At 37.7% G+C, this 18431-nt stretch overlaps 1 protein-coding gene across 2 annotated transcripts; it reads left to right on the top strand.

Annotated features, from left to right (window-relative positions):
• Positions 1–7616: 7616 nt before the first annotated feature.
• On the top strand, positions 7617–16964 carry ankrd49 (ankyrin repeat domain 49). 2 transcript variants are annotated; one of them, XM_044347121.1, is made up of 3 exons: positions 7617–7749; positions 10109–10334; positions 16122–16964. In XM_044347121.1, exons 2-3 carry the CDS (start codon positions 10116–10118, stop codon positions 16596–16598), a joined length of 696 nt encoding a protein of 231 aa, XP_044203056.1. In that variant the 5' UTR covers positions 7617–7749; positions 10109–10115; the 3' UTR covers positions 16599–16964. The 2 variants fall into 2 exon arrangements, with proteins under 2 accessions (XP_044203056.1, XP_044203055.1); XM_044347120.1 differs by having other exon boundaries at positions 7619–7736.
• Positions 16965–18431: the final 1467 nt, after the last annotated feature.

Below are 18431 nucleotides of genomic sequence, written 5' to 3'. Positions count from 1 at the left end.
TGTGTGCATATGCGTCCGCGCGCGTGCATGAGTGTGTCCGTGTCCGTGTGTGTGTGTGTGTGTGTGTGTGTGTGAGAGAGAGAGAGAGAGAGAGAGAGAGAGAGAGAGAATATTGTGTTGAGGCATCAAAAAATCCTTTATCTCTCCTCTCACAGGCGCTTAATCACTCACACGCGCGCGCGCGCGCACACACACACACGTGTCTTTATCATCCCTTTCCTTTGTAAGAGACAGTCCTTTTTGCAATACTTAAGGAGAAAGATAAGGATGTTCAGTGACTTGAGGTGAGGACAGAATTGAAACTGGAGCCTGTGTGATCTCCAATAAAGTACCATCCATCCCTCTTGGTGTCCACTCTTATTGATCTACACTCCTAAAACTTAATTTAGCTCATTATATCGGTCATGGTATATGAGCAGAGCGGTGTGGTGTTTGACTGCTTCATCCCAAGAGCATCTCCTTTCTTTCAGACATAATGCCAGGAGAAAGTATTGACTCGGTTCAAAGGAGGGACTGGTATAGCCGAGACCTATTTGTTTGGAACAAAAATGTGTGTGTGTGTGTGTGTGTGTGTGTGTCTGTGTGTCTGTGTGTGTGTGTGTGTGTGTGTGTACTTGTCAGTGTATGTGCGTGTGCACTCCACACCTTGTCTTCGTTCCTGTCTCTGTAATTGAGACAGATGCCCAAGGCGAATGCAGCCTATGGATTCATTCTCCCTCAGGCTCACACAAGCATTTCAATAAGTTATATAAATGTAGCTTGATTTTTTTATATCAAGGATCCATGTGGCTTAATATACCTGCAGGGCAAAGTGAGTGCTGGGGGCTTCAAGGTTTTCAGGTTCATCATGTGATTATTAGTTTGCAGATTTGTTTGGTAATCCACATGCACCACTTCAACATAAACTGAAATTATAGGGACTTTAAAGGATAGGTTCACAATTTTTAAAGTGAGTCCAAAAAACAATATTCAGATCAATCAATCAATCAATTAATCAATTTTTATTTATATAGCACCATATCACAACAAAAGTCATCAAGTCATCTCAAGGCACTTTTCACATAGAGCAGGTCAAGACCGTACTCTTTAATTTACAGAGACCCAACAATTCCCCCATGAGCAAGCACTTGGCAACAGCGGTAAGGAAAAACTCCCCTTTAACGGGTAGAAACCTCAAGCAGAACCCGGCTCTTGGTGGGCGGCCATCTGCTTTGACCGGTTGGGTTGAGAGAGAGAAAGAAAGAGGGAAAGGGGGGGGGGGCAGAATAACAACAATCATAACAACAATCATAACAATAATGACAATGACAGAGCAGCAGCCAGGGAAGGATGCCAACAGGACTGTGAAGGACCGCGAAGGCTCGGCCCAGAACCCAGGGTTTCCTGTGAGATGAGAAAGCACAAAAAACTCCGGGGAAGAAGCAAAGTTAGTGACATGCATTGATGTTACATGAATGCATACAGATGGAGAGGAGGAGGAGGAGAGAGGAGCTCAGTGCATCATGGGAAGTCCCCCAGCAGTCTAGGCCTATAGCAGCATAACTAAGGGCTGATCCAAGGCGAGCCTGGTCGGCCCTAACTATAAGCTTTATCAAAAAGGAAAGTTTTAAGCCTACTCTTAAACATAGAGAGGGTGTCTGCACCCTGGACGGAATCTGGAAGATGATTCCACAGGAGAGGAGCCTGATAACTGAAGGCTCTGCCTCCCATTCTACTTTTAAAGACTGTAGGAACCACCAGTAGGCCTGCATTCTGGGAGTGCAGTGTTCTAGTGGTCCATATTAATGTTGAAACAGGATTTGCTTGCTCTGATCATTTCTCTTGTTCATATTGGGCATTAAAAGGTTTCCTCCTAAAGCGATTTCAATGTAAGTGATGTAAAAGTTCTGTGGAAATATGTATACCAAGGTATTTGAAGTTAATATGAGGCTTTCTGTCTCCATAGAAAGTGTGTTTCCATGCTAATCTGTAATTGATTTGTAGTAACACAAAGACAGACTTATATTGAAAGACTAAAAGCTTAACAGACTCAAAGCTTCATGTTAACTTCAGATAAACTTTGGTAGACAGGTTGGCACAGACAGAGGATTGTGGATTTGGTCCCCCGTCACACTTAAAGCACATTCAGCAACCCCGTCGCTTAGGTTTATGCTTTGCTAGAAACGTTATGCTGGCTGAATTATGTTTATTCTCAACATAATAAGAAAATGTTGTTAATTTACAAATTTGGCAAGCTGCAAAAATGTTGATACTGAACATATGAGTGAAATGTTCAGTGACAACATAGTTCTTTTTTCTTTTCACCAAAATATCTGATCCTGCAGTACAGTATCCGCTAGTAGAAACTATATCAGTATTAAACTTTTTATGGTTATGTTAAGGTTCTGGCAGCACTTGGTTAAGTTAAGAGAAAGATCAGCAGTGACTTAAAGCACAACATATTTATTAACATTTAAGCCACACCACAATCTTTTACTAATCTTAACCAAAGTTGTTTTGTTGCCAACCACACACAGGACTCAGAATGCAAACCCTGGGCCAGTAGAGGCCCCCAGCTCATTTTTATCCCAGGGCCCCCAAGAGGGCAAATCCAGTCCAGATGGAGAGCACCTGTGCTTACATGTGGGTTTGATTTATATACTAATTGCACAATCTTTGATTAATTGACTTACAGTGTTAATTCAAGTCCACATCAGTAGGGGGTAACCAGCAGCCTCCATACAAGCTCAAGTTTTAGTATTTCAACTCAATAGACTATTAAGAAATCAGCACATTAATCAAAAAATAACTTTTTGTTATGCAATACAAGGTGTTGATTTTCACCTGCATTAGTTCAAGAACAGATGGCAGCAACTGGGTGAAGAGACAAATATGAACCTGCAACCAGACGCAGCAGCATGAAGCCTGATGGTTCTGTCTCTGTAGCAGAAAATGAAAACCAGATGTTTGTTTGTTTCTCTGTTGAACTTAACCCTGCAGTCACCAAATCCTTTATGATAATGACTTATTTTACTGAATGACCATGAAATGATTGTTAGAGTGACTTTAATTGAGTGTAGCATTTATGTATTGATAAATTGATGAAGTGTGATCAAAACTTCATTTGTACAGTGCTGTAACAGTGGAAACATGAGAAGTAATAAAAATGAATCCCATGCGGAACGACTCTAGACTTCTACTCTACCAGATGTGTTATAACAATCAATCAGGGATGATTATCCAAGTCAAAGACATGGTTTCCTCCAATTAAGTGTATGAAATTCTTTATGGCGAGCATCCTGTGCTGTAACAGGATATGAAAATTGTTTGTGCTCTGATTATGATGTGAATGATCAAATGTATGATTTAGAAATACTCATAGTGAGAGCTCCAGATTTATCACTGATTTTCATCACTTATCACAATCTCGAGTCACAATTTTGAACCGTGCTGAGTGAAACAGTTTGTGTGAAATACGCATACAAAAGCAATGACTATAATAAACTGTTATTCACACATTTATTTATTCACACAAATATCAGTTATCTTGCAGGATCATAAGTGATGAAAAGGAAGGATGGAAAATGTGAGGATATGGGAGCCAGCTGTTTCTTTAAGCATATCAGTAATTCAGTACTTTATTTTACATTTATGTAAAATAGCAAATACTTTTTTTAACCTATCTAAGGTACATGGAATCATGTTGGCATAGTCTGCACATAACGACCATAGTGATCGATGGCGGTCATCAACAAAACCTGTAAAGTGAGCCCTGGTTGTCCCCATAGTGAAATCAAAACAGTATGGGACCATGCAGCCCCAGTTTGCAAGTCTATCCATCATGGACAATATCTCAAAAGTCCCATTTGAGCCTGTAAACGCAGTAGCTTGAGATCCTCACGCAGAGATTGATCTTGTTTGCTCCAGTGCTCCAGTGAGCCTTTGCAATCAGCGACCCAAGGAACAAAAAAGTGAGGTTTGCTGAGTCACTATCAATTTCTAAATCCGTTTTTAAAACTTACTTTCATCAAAGAGCTTATCCAGATTTTACACGAGTTTGTTTTGTTTTGTTTTTTTAACTTGATTTTGCCTCAGTTGTCTCTATTATCTTTCATTTTATTATTTGTTTATTATGTTTCATTACTGGAATTAGCTTTATTTATTTTATCCTGGTCCACCTTTGGCGCTATCGACATTGTGGGAAATTCGTTTTCTTTCCTCAATACCACTCTCTTGTCTGTACAGTAAATATGGAGCTGCAGTCGGTTAGCTTAGCATAAAGACTAGAAACAGGGGGAAACAGCTAGTGTGGCTCTGTACAAAGATATATCTCTTTTTTTAATGAAGTGTAAAAATGACAGGGGGTGCTTGTAGTGGGGGTTATGTGTTGACTATTTCTTGGCCGAGCGCAGTGACCTCTTGAAATATTATCATCACCATGAGGTTGCCTGGCAACTAGAGGAGACTTAAATAAGTCAATGCTCCTGGCCAAGACATAGTCAGCACATAACCCCTCCCATTAAAGCACCCCCTGCCATTTTTACTCTTCTTTTTTTTATTTAAACAAATGTGATATATCTTTGTGCAGAGTCAGACTATCTGTCTCCCTGTTTTCAGCGTTATGCTAAGCTACGTGCCTGTTGGCTGTTGCTTCATATTTACTAGACAAATTCTGAAAATGGTATCAATCTTCTCATCTAGTTCTCGTCACAAATACATGTATTTCCATAAATGTCAAATCATTTTTTAATTATTTTTTCTGTGTGAAGCTCCATAATTAAAGATTATGATTATTATTCTCAGAATAATTAGTTTTTCCATTCTGACAGCACAGATTGGCCTAAAGGGTCATCACAATGTCAAGCAAAGCATCTGTCTTGAAAGCCAATAAATGGATTTCTCTTTCCTACAGCATGAAGAAACATAAAATAACACATTTTCTACTTTCCACTTCAACTCTGCATCATTGATAAGGTTCCATAGTTCATTACAGTCCTGCAAGATCTTTACATTTGGACCCAAAATTAACAAATAAATGCACCACTTCATGATATGCTATTTGGTTTTGTAACAAGGAAAATGGATCTATGGAGAGACTCGTGGTTACAGAGATCCCTCAGCTCAGTGATGGACCAAACATCAGTAAACATCTGATACCTTAAGTGGCACTGAAAGCCTAATGGGCACATTGTTACTGAAGCTGGGTTTGTAGTCTGACCATCCTTCAAGCAGGGGCAAACAATAAGATACTATACGTTAACAAGGATCAGCAGCATTATTACGGCTGCATCAACACAACAACTGTGTTACTGTTTAGCTCCATAGATGCTGTTTTAGTTATGATTTTACCAGCATAAGCAATTATTATTATTATTATTATTATTATTATTATTATTATTATTGTTGTTGTTGTTGTTGTTGTTGTTGTTGTTGTTGTTGTTGTTGTTATTGTTGTTGTTGTTGTTGTTGTTGTTGTTGTTGTTGTTGTTGTTGTTATTATTATTATTATTATTATTATTATTATTATAAGGCACAGAGACGTTATGCTTATTTTATTACAATGAGTCTGTACCAAACAGAGACAGGAGATGTGGCTCATGCAGTGACTAATTTGTGATGTTCTCCTTTGTCCTTCTTTTCCTTGCAAGCCTTCAAAAAGCTTTTATACACTCTGCTAAAGGTTTAATTTTCAGTCAGTGATTTTGTATGTTGCTGTTGTGCCACTGAATCAATCGATCAATCAATCAAATTTGTATAGCAGCTTTCATACAGGTTAGTGCAGTTCAAAATGCTTCACAGATGACTGACAAGCCGATAATATGACAGAACAAGCGTAGAGCGTAAAAACAACCAAAAAAGACAAATATATACATATTGAGACCGACACATGTGAGAAAATAAAAATGATGAAAATGAAATAAAATAGATTTAAAAGACTTATTAAGAGTAATAGTAGTGAAATAGAGTGAAAAAAACTAGATTAAAAACTAGATAAAAGATTAAAAAGACAAAACAAAAATAAAAATGATGACAATGAAATACAATAAAATATTTTAAAAGCTATAATAATAATAATGATGATGATAAAATATAGTAAAATAGAGTTAAATAAAAGCTTGACTAAAAAAGTAGATAAATTAGATTAAAAAGACAAAACAAAACAAAGACAAATTAAATCAATAAGAGGAATAAAAAAATATATACTGATATTAATAATAATAACATAACAGTTAAAATAAAATAGAATTTTACAACATAAATACAATAAAATAAGTAAATAACATCAATAAACCATTCTTAATCAAAAGCCAGGCTGAAGAGGAAGGTTTTAAGTTTACATTTAAAGATTTTACTGTTCAAGTGGCTCAGAGCCTAAAAGCTAAAAGCTGCCTCACCAAGGATTTTAGTCCTGCATCTGCAGTAAACACAGCCAAGGGTGCTTAGCAACTGAACAACTACCACCAGTACTAATAATCATACCAGAACGAGTAGTGCATCTAAGTGGTTGTAGTGGCTTCTGCTAAAACAACAAAATCATACAAAGTAGCTTATAAAAATAGGTTTTGAAGACATCTGTGGCTTTTCTGGTATGATGTACATACAGCGTTGAAAAAAACATACAGTAGGTTGAAATCATGGACATCGGGGTTTTCATGGAAACACAGAGGCAACTATGGCACAAAAACTAAACCCACCTGCAGAGTACAGCGTTCCAAATTGCACGTATTGCACCTGTCGTTGTGAAACTGCTGTCAATTTTCTGATTAAAAATGCTCATCTGTTTCCATCAAACTAAGTGCACTTGTTGCTAATGTAGTCTAATGTTGTCTAAATAGAGCTGGAGCCCATGTCTTCCTTTTCTGTTTTTTCTTGTTGAGGAGCCATCTGATGGATTCACTGTCCATACAAATCCCCAGAGAACCTGTTTTATGGGGGCAAAAATATCTGTGTTTTTCTGTTGAAGAAATATTGAATATTGATTGTGTTATAAATGATCAAGGATCATGCAGGTTAATGGCAGTCTTCATCTACAGTCTTGTCAAAAGCTTATCCTCTTGACAGAAGTGAAAAGAGTGTTTTAATGGATAAATGGATAAAGTCTAGATTTGGGAGTCTAGGGTCCAAAAACATCACCAGATGCTTGATAAAGTCTGTCTGAATTGACAAGAACAGATCTGTGTCAATGACAGTAGGCTACTTTGCTTCAGCCATAAATGAAGTAGACCACTGCTTATTATGGGGATCAGCTTTTAATTACATTTCTAGTCTAATTTCATATTTATGAGTCATTTTTTTGCCAAATTAGCTGCACTTACTCTGTTTGCCCTCACTTACTAATGGGAATTTTGACATCTGCCCTACACAAATACAACCCTAAAACTGTTTTATAAATCAGTTTTATTTTTGAATGAATTAAAAAAAATAAACAAACAATACATATTAAAATCATATCGGGCTGTGTTTTCACCGTCCTCTCAATAAATAGTATCTTCTGTACCGTAAGTGAGGCATCACTTCTCATGAAAGTGCACTTTGTCGGTAGATGACAAAAACCGGCGAATGCTGCTGCGCGATGCAGCGTATAGACTGCCGGAAATTTAAACAACGAAGAAGAAAAAGGCAGCTGCAAGTGGTTATGGGTAGTAGTGTCTTTTAACAGTGCTCCTCTCTGAAGCTAACCAGGAAAACAACTACACATCCATATGTGCATTTCCTGTAGTTGACCGTGGTTTGTTTTGAATCCGCAAAACGGGAAGGTAACGATGAAATGTGTTTGCTTTTTATTAATTTTAGTAGTTAAATCTCCCGATTGAGTGGGAATAATAGTTGTGTTGACATGACAAACGTCGCTCAAATGTTGTTTTCAGCCGTTAGCCAACATGTAACGTAATTTTCATACGTTCAACTGTTGTGTCAGTGTAACGATGGCCTGTTTACATTAGCCGCTTGCAACATACTGTAAATCTGAATTTGAACGCAATATGTGGCATCTAGCTGACGTTACAGCCAAAACTACCTACCTGACAGTTACCCTCATTGTTATAACGTTCAATTTTTGTTGACACGTTTTGGAGAAAGATTAATTCAACTGTATGGTCATTTTGGAAAGCTGCAGTTTGTGGTGCTGTTGAACTGTATTGCAATTAGACTGAGAGGTGTTTCTGTACAATACAATATTAGAATAAGCATGTGTTGTCATTCCACTGAACAACACGTTTTTGTTTATTTTATTTGTATAACAGAATATATAGTAAAATGTAGAAGAAAAAAACAGCAAGGCTGCAACTAACATTATGTTCGTAATTAGTTAATGTGCTTAAATTATTTTCTTAATTAATCATTTGGTTTGCAATACATCAGAAACTAGTGAAAATGTTTACAATCAGATAAAACAGAGTAAAGCAGGGAATCTTTACATATAAGAAGCAGGAAAGGGAAAATGTTGGCACTGACATTTTTGCTTAAAGGTCCCCTCCAGGCACGTATTAAGACATAAAAATACTCTGCTTGGAACAATAATAATGTGTCTCATATGCTTTTTCCACAATAGCACATCTAGGAAAGTATAATGACCATGTTAAAATCCTAAAAATGCCATCTAATCCTTAAAAATTCCAGAAACTAAACATATGCAAATATCTTTCATCAGAAGTAAAGTCAATTTTCAGTGTATGTGCACCATGCATGTATAAAGAGAACTGGATACAGTGTTGGTGGTGGGGCCCCATTCACCCATAGAGCATGCTCACTACAGATTTCTGCTAGCTGAGACAGCTAACTTCCAGTTTAACCCTCTGACTAACTTGAATGGGGATAAAACAATTCAATTGTGCGGCTCTTCTAGACTTTCAAAATGTGATCAGACTGAATGGATGCAATTCTGCTAGTGAAACGAGTCATTTCGCAGGGATTGTGACTCAAAAAATATCCATATAATGCTTTTTGGGCCCCTATCAGGCCCGGGAGTTGTCATTTCACAGTTTGGCCACTTTGTCGAATTGGCTTCGAAGACCAGCGCTGTTCCTGGGGGTTTGATGTGCACTGGAGGCTTCAAGTTTCCACATTACACTTGTATAAGTTGCATACTGGACCACGATTGGCTCCAAACTAGTGATGATGTCACAAATAATGCTCGTAGGCCCGTCCCTTACACTCAGATTTTCAGTGAGCACAAAGAAACTTTCTACTTTCAGCAGATAACTGTGAAAACATTCTTATCGTATCAAACTCTGCACATACATCATTCTGCACACTGAAGCTCAAACATCCAACTGTAGGAACAAGAAGAAAAATAGATTTTTGAGTGGACAGGGTCTTTTAAAAATAGTATTAAGGATAAATCAATTATCAAAGTAGTTGCAAATTCATTTTCAGCCGAACAATTAAGTGACGAATTGGTTCAACTGTCCAAAGTCTGAAAGGGGGTAAAATAACTGCAAAAAAAAGCTTTTAGGAAATGTTTGCTAAATTAGGATTGAATTTTAGATCAGAAGATCTCAGTGATTAACTCTACACTGGGCACTCAAAGTTCTTCACTTGAAAACTAACTTTTTGTTATTTGGAGGGAAGCTTGCTTAAATATTTTATTTTCATGTTTTTTTGGTGCAGCACAAGTTAATTGCAAGGACAATGTTTGAATAAGTTCCTGCATACTTAGACATACAGTCATGGCCAGATTGACCTGTTGAGAAGCCTCAGGTGGACAACTAGCTGTGTGATTGATAACACACATACATTTGAAAAATGCAACATAAAGAAGAGGTGAAATAATGAGGGTTTTAAAACTAGATTTTAAAAGACCACTGGTGTGTCCTCCACTCAGATGACAAGGTAACAGAGACATCCTGAGGCAGTTCAGCTTTTCAGGGACAGTATGATTATTAAAATGCCCTTGATGAGCTACTTTAAACAAGATGTTATTGAAAATATTAATTGGATGACCAGGGGGGAATTGTATAAAATTCAATATTGCGGCACCTCAGGCAAAACCTCCCCCTGTGACCTGAATAGTGTTAAATATTAATCTTTCTATAAATTGTTCAGTTTTCTATCACAACCTCTCCTCCATCTCTTCTTTTAGTTTCTTTTTAGTCAGTTAAGCCATCATGTTTGCCTGATTTCTCCATAGAGGCGTCATGGAGTTTCCAGAGGATTTCAACCAGCTCGAGCTTCTGAACACACATGGACACCTGATCCCCCGAGGAGCCAGCAGTCTGTGGACCGGAAGCAGGGATGAGGAGGAAGACATGGAGGAAGAGGAGGGGGACCACAGTGAGGAGTGGTATCTAGAAAAAGAAGAAACTCTCAAAGACAATCCAGCGGAGCTCATACTATGGGCAGCGGAAAACAATCGCGTGAGTATTTTTTTGTTCTGGCACCAACGTTTACCTGATTTGCCTCATTAGTGATCAGCATTGGTCTTGAAGAGCTTGAGATGGTTGCTACACAGACCATGCAGCTCATTATTTTTAAGTAGTAACTCTTTTCCAGTCTCTTTGGCCACATCGTTACGATCTTAGCTTTTGTCCTTGCTCGCTCTCTCTCCCGCTACAAAATATAATAAATAAACTATATGTTAAGTCCATATTTTGAAAATGTCTGGAGGGGATCTTTAATATTAATTAATGCATAAAAATAATAATCTACAAGCTAAAGCAGCAACTAACAACTGTTTTCATTGTTGTGATTATTTTCTTGATGAATGGCATAATTGCTTGAACTACACTATGACAGAAAATAGTGAAAAATGCCTCATAAAGCCGATGTTGTTGTGTTCAAATAGCTTGTTTATTCTGATCAACAATCATAAACAAAACATTTCTTATTTACTATCACATAAGACATAAAAAAACAAATTTGGTATTTTTTGCTTAAAAAATAGTTTAACAATGAATTATCAATATTATTGCCGCTAAATTCTCTGTTGATCAATTAATGATTAATTGATGAATTGCTTCAGCTCTCATGAGTCAAGTAATTCTCCATGCTAATATTTTCCTTTCAGCGATAATGACATGATGCTGCCCAGAAGTCCTCATGTTTGGAATATTATGAACTGAAAAAGCAGCACTGTAGATACTAAGCTGTGCCATATACTGTATGTTTCTAATGTAATTAGAAAGGAAGTCATATCAAGTATGCAATATGAAAGAATATCGTTATTAGTAACCGACCACCTCTCCCCAAAAATCCCAATTTACTCTGGTGGTAAAGAACCAGAGAAGCAAGATTGTCTCTTTATTTTTCATCAGTTCAACAGTTGTTTTTTTGCTGGTTTGCAATGAGCAGCCTCACTAGCAGCACTGTAGACTTCTAGTTTTTGTTTTTGTATATACACTGCTCATATAGCCAGTTATCATAAGAAATTATTTGATATCAGTGCAAAGCAATACTTTTTTCGATATCTTACTTTGAGTAATTAAGTTTATCTACACAGCCCTTTTTTTCATTTAACAAAAGAATCTAAACTTCTCAAATGTTAAATATTGTCTAAACACAAGCGGCCAAATTATTGCCTGAATAAAATACAGCTTTAATTTGGCAAAATTCTTAATTAAATTTAGGAATAATCTGATCAAGAATTCAATTATCAAAACTGCAAATCTTGACATTAGATGCCAGCTTTCAGTATGTGACAGTTTTTTTGGGGGTGTCTGTTTCCACAAACCCAAAAAACTTATTGAGGTAAAATGTCCAGTCCTGGTCATGCAGCGTCTCCAGGGCTACACTTTTCCAGTGGGTGCACTGGTGCTAAAATTGCGTTGGCTGGTGGCTTCATATGACATTTAAGACATATAATTATATATTATTTTTTTCTGCTGTCATTTTAATGACAGCACTAACAATTCTCTCCTGCTGCTGCTCCTCCTCAGCAGCAGCATATTGAAGGAACTGGCAGGATTATATTTCACTGTGATTGTGCCTTATATGATTACATGTGATTAATAAACTTGATAGATTGATTAACCACTACTTTTCAGTGGTTCTGTCTTTTCTCTCCATCCTTACCATTGCTTTTCTTGTTGAAGCTTTAAGCTGTCAGCTGCAGTGTCTGCCCCTGACTAGGCATTTATTAAAGTGAAAAATGCCTTTTTAACCCTTTTAGATCACATCGTTTTTCATATTGTGCACCTATTTAAGAATATATGCCAAAAAAACCCCAAAAAATCAGTTTCTTTGTATTCTTATATCAAAATCCAATCATGTTTTCTTCCTGCAAAACAATATATGACGTGTGCTTATATAGACTTGAACCACCCAGTTTCAACCAATAATATCATGACATCCACCCATCAATCAATCTTCAACTTTTAGCGGCACAGAGCTAAGATTCATGATGACACGCCCACTTTTCAACGTTCAAATCAAAATCCTCCCAACATTATGTTCCGCCTGTCTGTCCTGTTTCACTCAGAAAAATGTCTTAATACGGACATTAGATACTCTCAAAATGCTGTTTCATCTGGACTTTAAACTTTAAAGTTAAATTTGCACATCTACTCATTTCTGTGACAAATGTGATTATTTCATAATGAAGAGGTCAGTCATGAGCAGTGGTTTATTGATTTTTCATTTCCCCTGGGGGCAAATGCCTAACATTAGTTTCTTTTGGACTGGGAGGAAAGACACAAACATTGGGTAAACATGCAGAGGCATCACTTGTTCATTCATACAAATCCAGGACCTTATACCAATGCGAACAACTGAACCACTGTGCCAGGAAAACTTTTGATCTAATCATTTGTTTAAGTCTAATTATAGTGTCAGATTCTCCAGTGGAGGAGGCTGGTTTTTTTTTTTACTAAGAGGGAATATTTGTTAGGAGGTCCAGATTAGAGGAATGCAATTAGTCACCACTTGAGCAGCCGAAATGATTACAGCAATTAGGCCTTTCACCGTTAAGTGCCATGGCAGCTTTTAATTGTCAAAATGTCAAGAGAATTTAACAGGTCATTTAAAAACAATCGCAGTGACTATTTGGGCATGAGAGGTCAAACGTGAATATTTTAAGTATGCAGCACACGGAGTCCATAAGCTCTCCCTCCATGTGTAATTTGCATGATTTACACACTTTCTCATGCACAGTGCAACCAAAAGAGAAATTGAGATGCTACATTAAGAGCAACTAGATTATAGTTGTTTTTATGTTTTGTCCTTTATATAAAAAAAATAATAATATACGTGCCCTTGATTTAACAGTTTTGAAACCATAATATACAGGAAACAGCATTCTGCTGGTGTCATTGTGTTTGAAATTGCAGATCAGTCTGTTCCCCACATAGTGATGTCAGAGCACGTACTGTATTTGAAGAAAGGCTTCTACCTATTATGTCAGGTGTCATTGTAGGTCCTCTAAGCAATGTCATCCTCTGCAGCAGGATTTTCCTACTAAATCTGCTTTTCTCTGCCTGTGAAAACACTCATGGCTGCTACAAAATAAGCAAAGTTTTGACCAAAAAATGTAGAAACTTGGGGCATATACAGTATATTTACAGTTTTGTTGCCTATACATTTAAAAAATATGTATCTTTCTCAGTCAAAAAAAACAACTACACCGCCTTTTGGTTCTACCAGCAGTGGAACTGACACCTGTGTTATCGTAAGTTGTATCTTGACTGACGCAGCACGTTAAAGACGTGGTAGTATAGGAGGAGAAGGAGTTATCATCCCCAATCACAAGGATTTAACTCTCACCTCAGCCTTCATTCACTCGAGTAAACTGCATGCACTTATCAGTTATTATGATCAGAAACATGGATGCTACTGTGTGCCTGTTTTGGGTTTTTTTTTTTGTGTTATCAGTTTACCACATTTGATGAATAGCTGTTAGACCCTAATAAAGGTGTCTGTGAAAGACTGGCTGCTTTGAATGCTGATTAGCAATAAAGTACACAGTGTTGCTCCATTAAGTGGGCTTTATATTGAAGTATTTATGTCAGGACACTATTTATCAGATGTTGCTGAATGGAAAAATTGTAGATTTATGGCGGGGGAAAAAAGCAGTCAGTCACATGTCAAAAGCACACATTTTCTTTCTATCTTGCAATTAGTGCACATTCAACCTAGTGCAGGTTAACAAAGTGGTAACAATGATTATCTTTAGCAGATAGAAAATACGGTCAATACTAGAGAAAGTTATGAAAGATAGATTTCCTTTTAGTGGTCTTGACTACAGCTGTTTGTGGATTTTCATTTTTCAAAAGTGGTTAAAATGGAGCATGACTAAACCTGATTCAATCTTTAGTCTTCTTTCAGCAGATGTTTGGATATCCCTTTGAAAATTGGTTTCATGTTTTCAAATGTCAAAATGACAGCTCTCAAAGCTATTATTTAGAAAAGGCTTTAAGAGTTCAACGCATTCATCCATAAAAACAAGGAAATTACAGCACTGAGAAATATTTTTGAGGTGCTGTTTGGTCTATTTTATAAATGTTTCTTACTGCCCTTTGACATGGTCAAAAAACTTACTGGACCCTTCTGCAGTGCTTTTTGTTTTGTTTTTTTCACATTTATATCAAAAACCTTTGGCTTTAAATTGAAGTCACACAGCACAAACATCCTGTATTACATCTATTGTCTTTTCACAATAGGAGTGTTGATTTTATAAACAGCTAACAAAAAGCTCAAAAAGAAGGTCATGTAATGCAACTAAATCTAAATACAATTTGGACGTTTTTAAAGTAGATCAAGCCAGAAATAAAACAGCTGTCCCCGGCAGCAAAAGCCAACATTTACTTGTAAATACATGCGGAAATGATCTGAAGAATGGATTGAGGCAATACATTTCACTGAAGGAGAACAGCTGACAAAGAGCGAACTTATTTAATGCACCCTGAAACCTATCCAAGGCATTAATGCCATAAAAAACCATTCACCCTCTGGATAATTAAACAATGAAAGAAAACCTGCCTCAATCTAATTCGATCATGATGCATAATGTACATAATAACTGTGGTACTATGTCACAGTTTTCCACAGCACACAGAAAGTTAATTAAAAGAATTAATTGCATGGGAGCAAATTTTAAATGGTTCAAATGTAACTCAGTTATTTATCTCTATGCTATTAAGTGTTTAGTTTGTAATGTGACTACTACAGTTGTCTGTGTGTGTGCATGTGTTTATGTTCTCTGTCAATTAGTGCTTTGTGATTAATTCTGCGGCCTTTACTTTGCACTATCAAAACCCATGATTACAGGTATTTTCCCTCTTTGGTAAGATTCAAGCAGGATAACTTGAACTCATGGACATCATGTAATTGCAGTTTTTATATACTCTGTCTTCTAGTACAACTTTTGATACAGTAAGAATCTCTTTCACTGATGCTGACACACAACATAACTTAAAGGTACCTTGTGGGGATGAGTTTGTTTACATTCAACATCTGTAACCAAAATGCATTTTGTTTATCTTTAAAGACCCCTCCAGATATGCTTTAAGATATATAGTGTTAGTGTCTGGTTTGCGTTTCATTTTTCGCAAAAAAAAGTTTAATGACCCTGTTAAGATCCTTAACCCTTGTATTACGTTTACTTTTTTGACCCATGGTACTGTTCGGGTCAAATTGACCAGAGACAACAGCAACAGCAGCCTCTGCTGCCACAAGTGGTAATTACAAGACGCTGGTGCATCTAACTCTTGATATCCGAGGGTGAGGGTGCTGCACTATTCTAAAGGGAGGGAAACGCTATTTGAATAGTAACAGACTTTGACACAAAGCCGCGACAGAGAGGAAAGGAAACGTCCTCAAATGAGGTGAAATTACTTTACTTTTGGTTCTACTGTTGTTAGAAAACATCACAGAAAACATCTGATCCCGCAGCAGTTGTATGTTAAAATGTAATTGCTAACAGCTATTGTCGGTTGTTGATTATTAGAATAACTATAAAACATCTCTCTATGTATTTACACATGATAACAGTTAATGGACAACCACAGAGGTCCCCAAACAGAAGAGAGTTCAGTCTAATTTTCTCTCTAGAGAGGCAAAAAATAAACACTTAGAAGACTGTAACGGGATCAGAATCATCAGAATGACAGTCTTGGTCATAATTTTAATAGCAGCACTTTCCTGTGTAAAATGTTTTCCATGAGAATACAGTTTTATTTTCTGACTCCAGCATTTCTGTTGCTTTCTTTCAGCTGTCAACAATCCACAGGTTATTAACTGCTGATCCTCTGCTGGTGCACTGCTGTGATGAGGATGGTTACACTCCGCTGCACCGCGCAGCATACAGTGGCCACGTCGACGCAGTTTCTGTGTTGCTTGCCGCCGGCTCTAAGGTTAACCCCCGCACCATTGACGGCTGGACGCCGCTTCACAGCGCTTGCCGCTGGAGCCGCGTCACTGTGGTGAGTTTTCTCCTGCAGCATGGAGCTGAACTCAACGCTCAGACCAACGGAGGGCTCACACCACTACACCTGGCTGCTTCCCACACTAGCGCCTCAAAAATAGACTCTGCCCACACATTAGAGCTCCTCCTCTCTCAGCGGCATCTGAAGGCGGGGCTCCGCAGCAGCAGCGGGGAGACGGCCAGTGAGTTGGCCCGGCGTAGTGGCCCGCATTACTTCCTGTTTGAGATGGTAGAAGACTGTGTCAATGTGCTGCCCGTCTCATGAATGAAAACACACCTTTTTCTTGAAATCCTTGTAGGTACAGCTCCTCTTATACTACTGAAAGCACGTATATAAGAAAATTTAGTGAGAGTATGTCGTACGAAAAGAGGACATGACCTTGAACGTGATATAATTTTCCATTTATTACTGGAATTAGTATTAATATGTGAATCTGTTTCCACAGTCGCACATGATCAACTTCATGTCTGCATCTCCTCGACTGTCATTGTGTGATGTTCATGTTCGTGGCCTCCAGGAAAAGCATATTTTCTACTGAAGCATCGTACTAAATAAATACCATATCTTTGTAATAATGTTCTCTTTGCATCACTGAACCTTTTTGAAATTAAAATAGGGCTGCAACTCACAGTTATTTTCATTATCAATTAATCTGTCAATTGTTTTCTCGATTTGATCGATTAGTCGCTTGGACTAAAAAATGCCGATCACTGTTTCTCACAGCGCAAGATGACTTCCTCAAATGACTTGTTTTGTTTCAACAAACAGTTCACAACCCAAAGATATTCAGCTTTCTGTCATAGAGGACTGAAGAAAACTGAAAATATTAACATGCTGTAATGTTTTCAGGCAATTAGTGTCCACAACTCAGTTTTTAAAAGGCTCTCTCAATGCAGAACTCCAAAGAATTAAAAGGGGATAATTATTTGAGAGCTTTTGCTTTCATGGTTAAGTAGTTCAGTCTTTTGATTCGTATTCAGCCTAAACGTTCTGCTGTCATTGTGTGGGATCTTTCTTAAACTAAACCTGCCTGTGTTTTTTTTCACTGATTTTCCACTCAATCAATCAATCAATCAATCAATTTTTATTTATATAGCGCCAAATCACAACAAAAGTCATCTCAAGGCACTTTTCACATAGAGCAGGTCAAGACCGTACTCTTGTGAGATGAGAAAGCACAAAAAAAACTCCGGGGAAGAAGCAAAGTTAGTGACATGCATTGATGTTACATGAATGCATACAGATGGAGAGGAGGAGGGGGAGAGATGAGCTCAGTGCATCATGGGAAGTCCCCCAGTAGTCTAGGCCTATAGCAGCATAACTAAGGGCTGATCCAAGGCGAGCCTGGTCGGCCCTAACTATAAGCTTTATCAAAAAGGAAAGTTTTAAGCCTACTCTTAAACATAGAGAGGGTGTCTGCACCCCGGACCGAATCTGGAAGATGGTTCCACAGGAGAGGAGCCTGATAACTGAAGGCTCTGCCTCCCATTCTACTTTTAAAGACTGTAGGGACCACCAGTGAGCCTGCATTCTGGGAGCGCAGTGTTCTAGTGGGATAATACAGTACTATTAGCTCTTCAAGATATGATGTTGCCTGACCATTAAGGGCTTTGTAAGTTAGGAGAAGGACAGGAAGCCAATGTAGCGAAGCCAATGTAGCAAAGCCAATGTAGCGAAGCGAAAATGGGAGAAATGTGATCTCTTTTTCTAGTTTTAGTCAGTACATGTGCAGCTGCATTCTGGACCAGTTGGAGAGTCTTTAGAGACTTGTAAGGGCAGCCTGATAATAAGGAATTGCAATAATCCAGCCTAGAAGTAACAAATGCGTGGACTAGTATTTCTGCATCTTTTTGGGACAGGATGTGCCTGATTTTTGTAATATTACATAAGTGAAAAAAGGCAGTCCTTGAGATTTGATTTATGTCGGAGTTAAAAGACATATCCTGATCAAAGATAACTCCCAGATTCCTTACAGTGGTGCTGGAGGCCAGGGTAATGCCATCCAGAGTAGCTATATCATTAGATAATGTGTTTCTAAGGTGTTTAGGGCCAAGCACAATAACTTCAGTTTTATCTGAGTTTAGTAGTAGAAAATTG

The sequence above is a fragment of the Thunnus albacares genome, chromosome 3 (assembly GCF_914725855.1).
Source record: "Thunnus albacares chromosome 3, fThuAlb1.1, whole genome shotgun sequence".
Classification (NCBI taxonomy): Eukaryota; Metazoa; Chordata; class Actinopteri; order Scombriformes; family Scombridae; genus Thunnus; species Thunnus albacares.
Note: the sequence above shows the minus strand (reverse complement) of the source record. Positions and strands in the feature narration are given on the sequence as shown.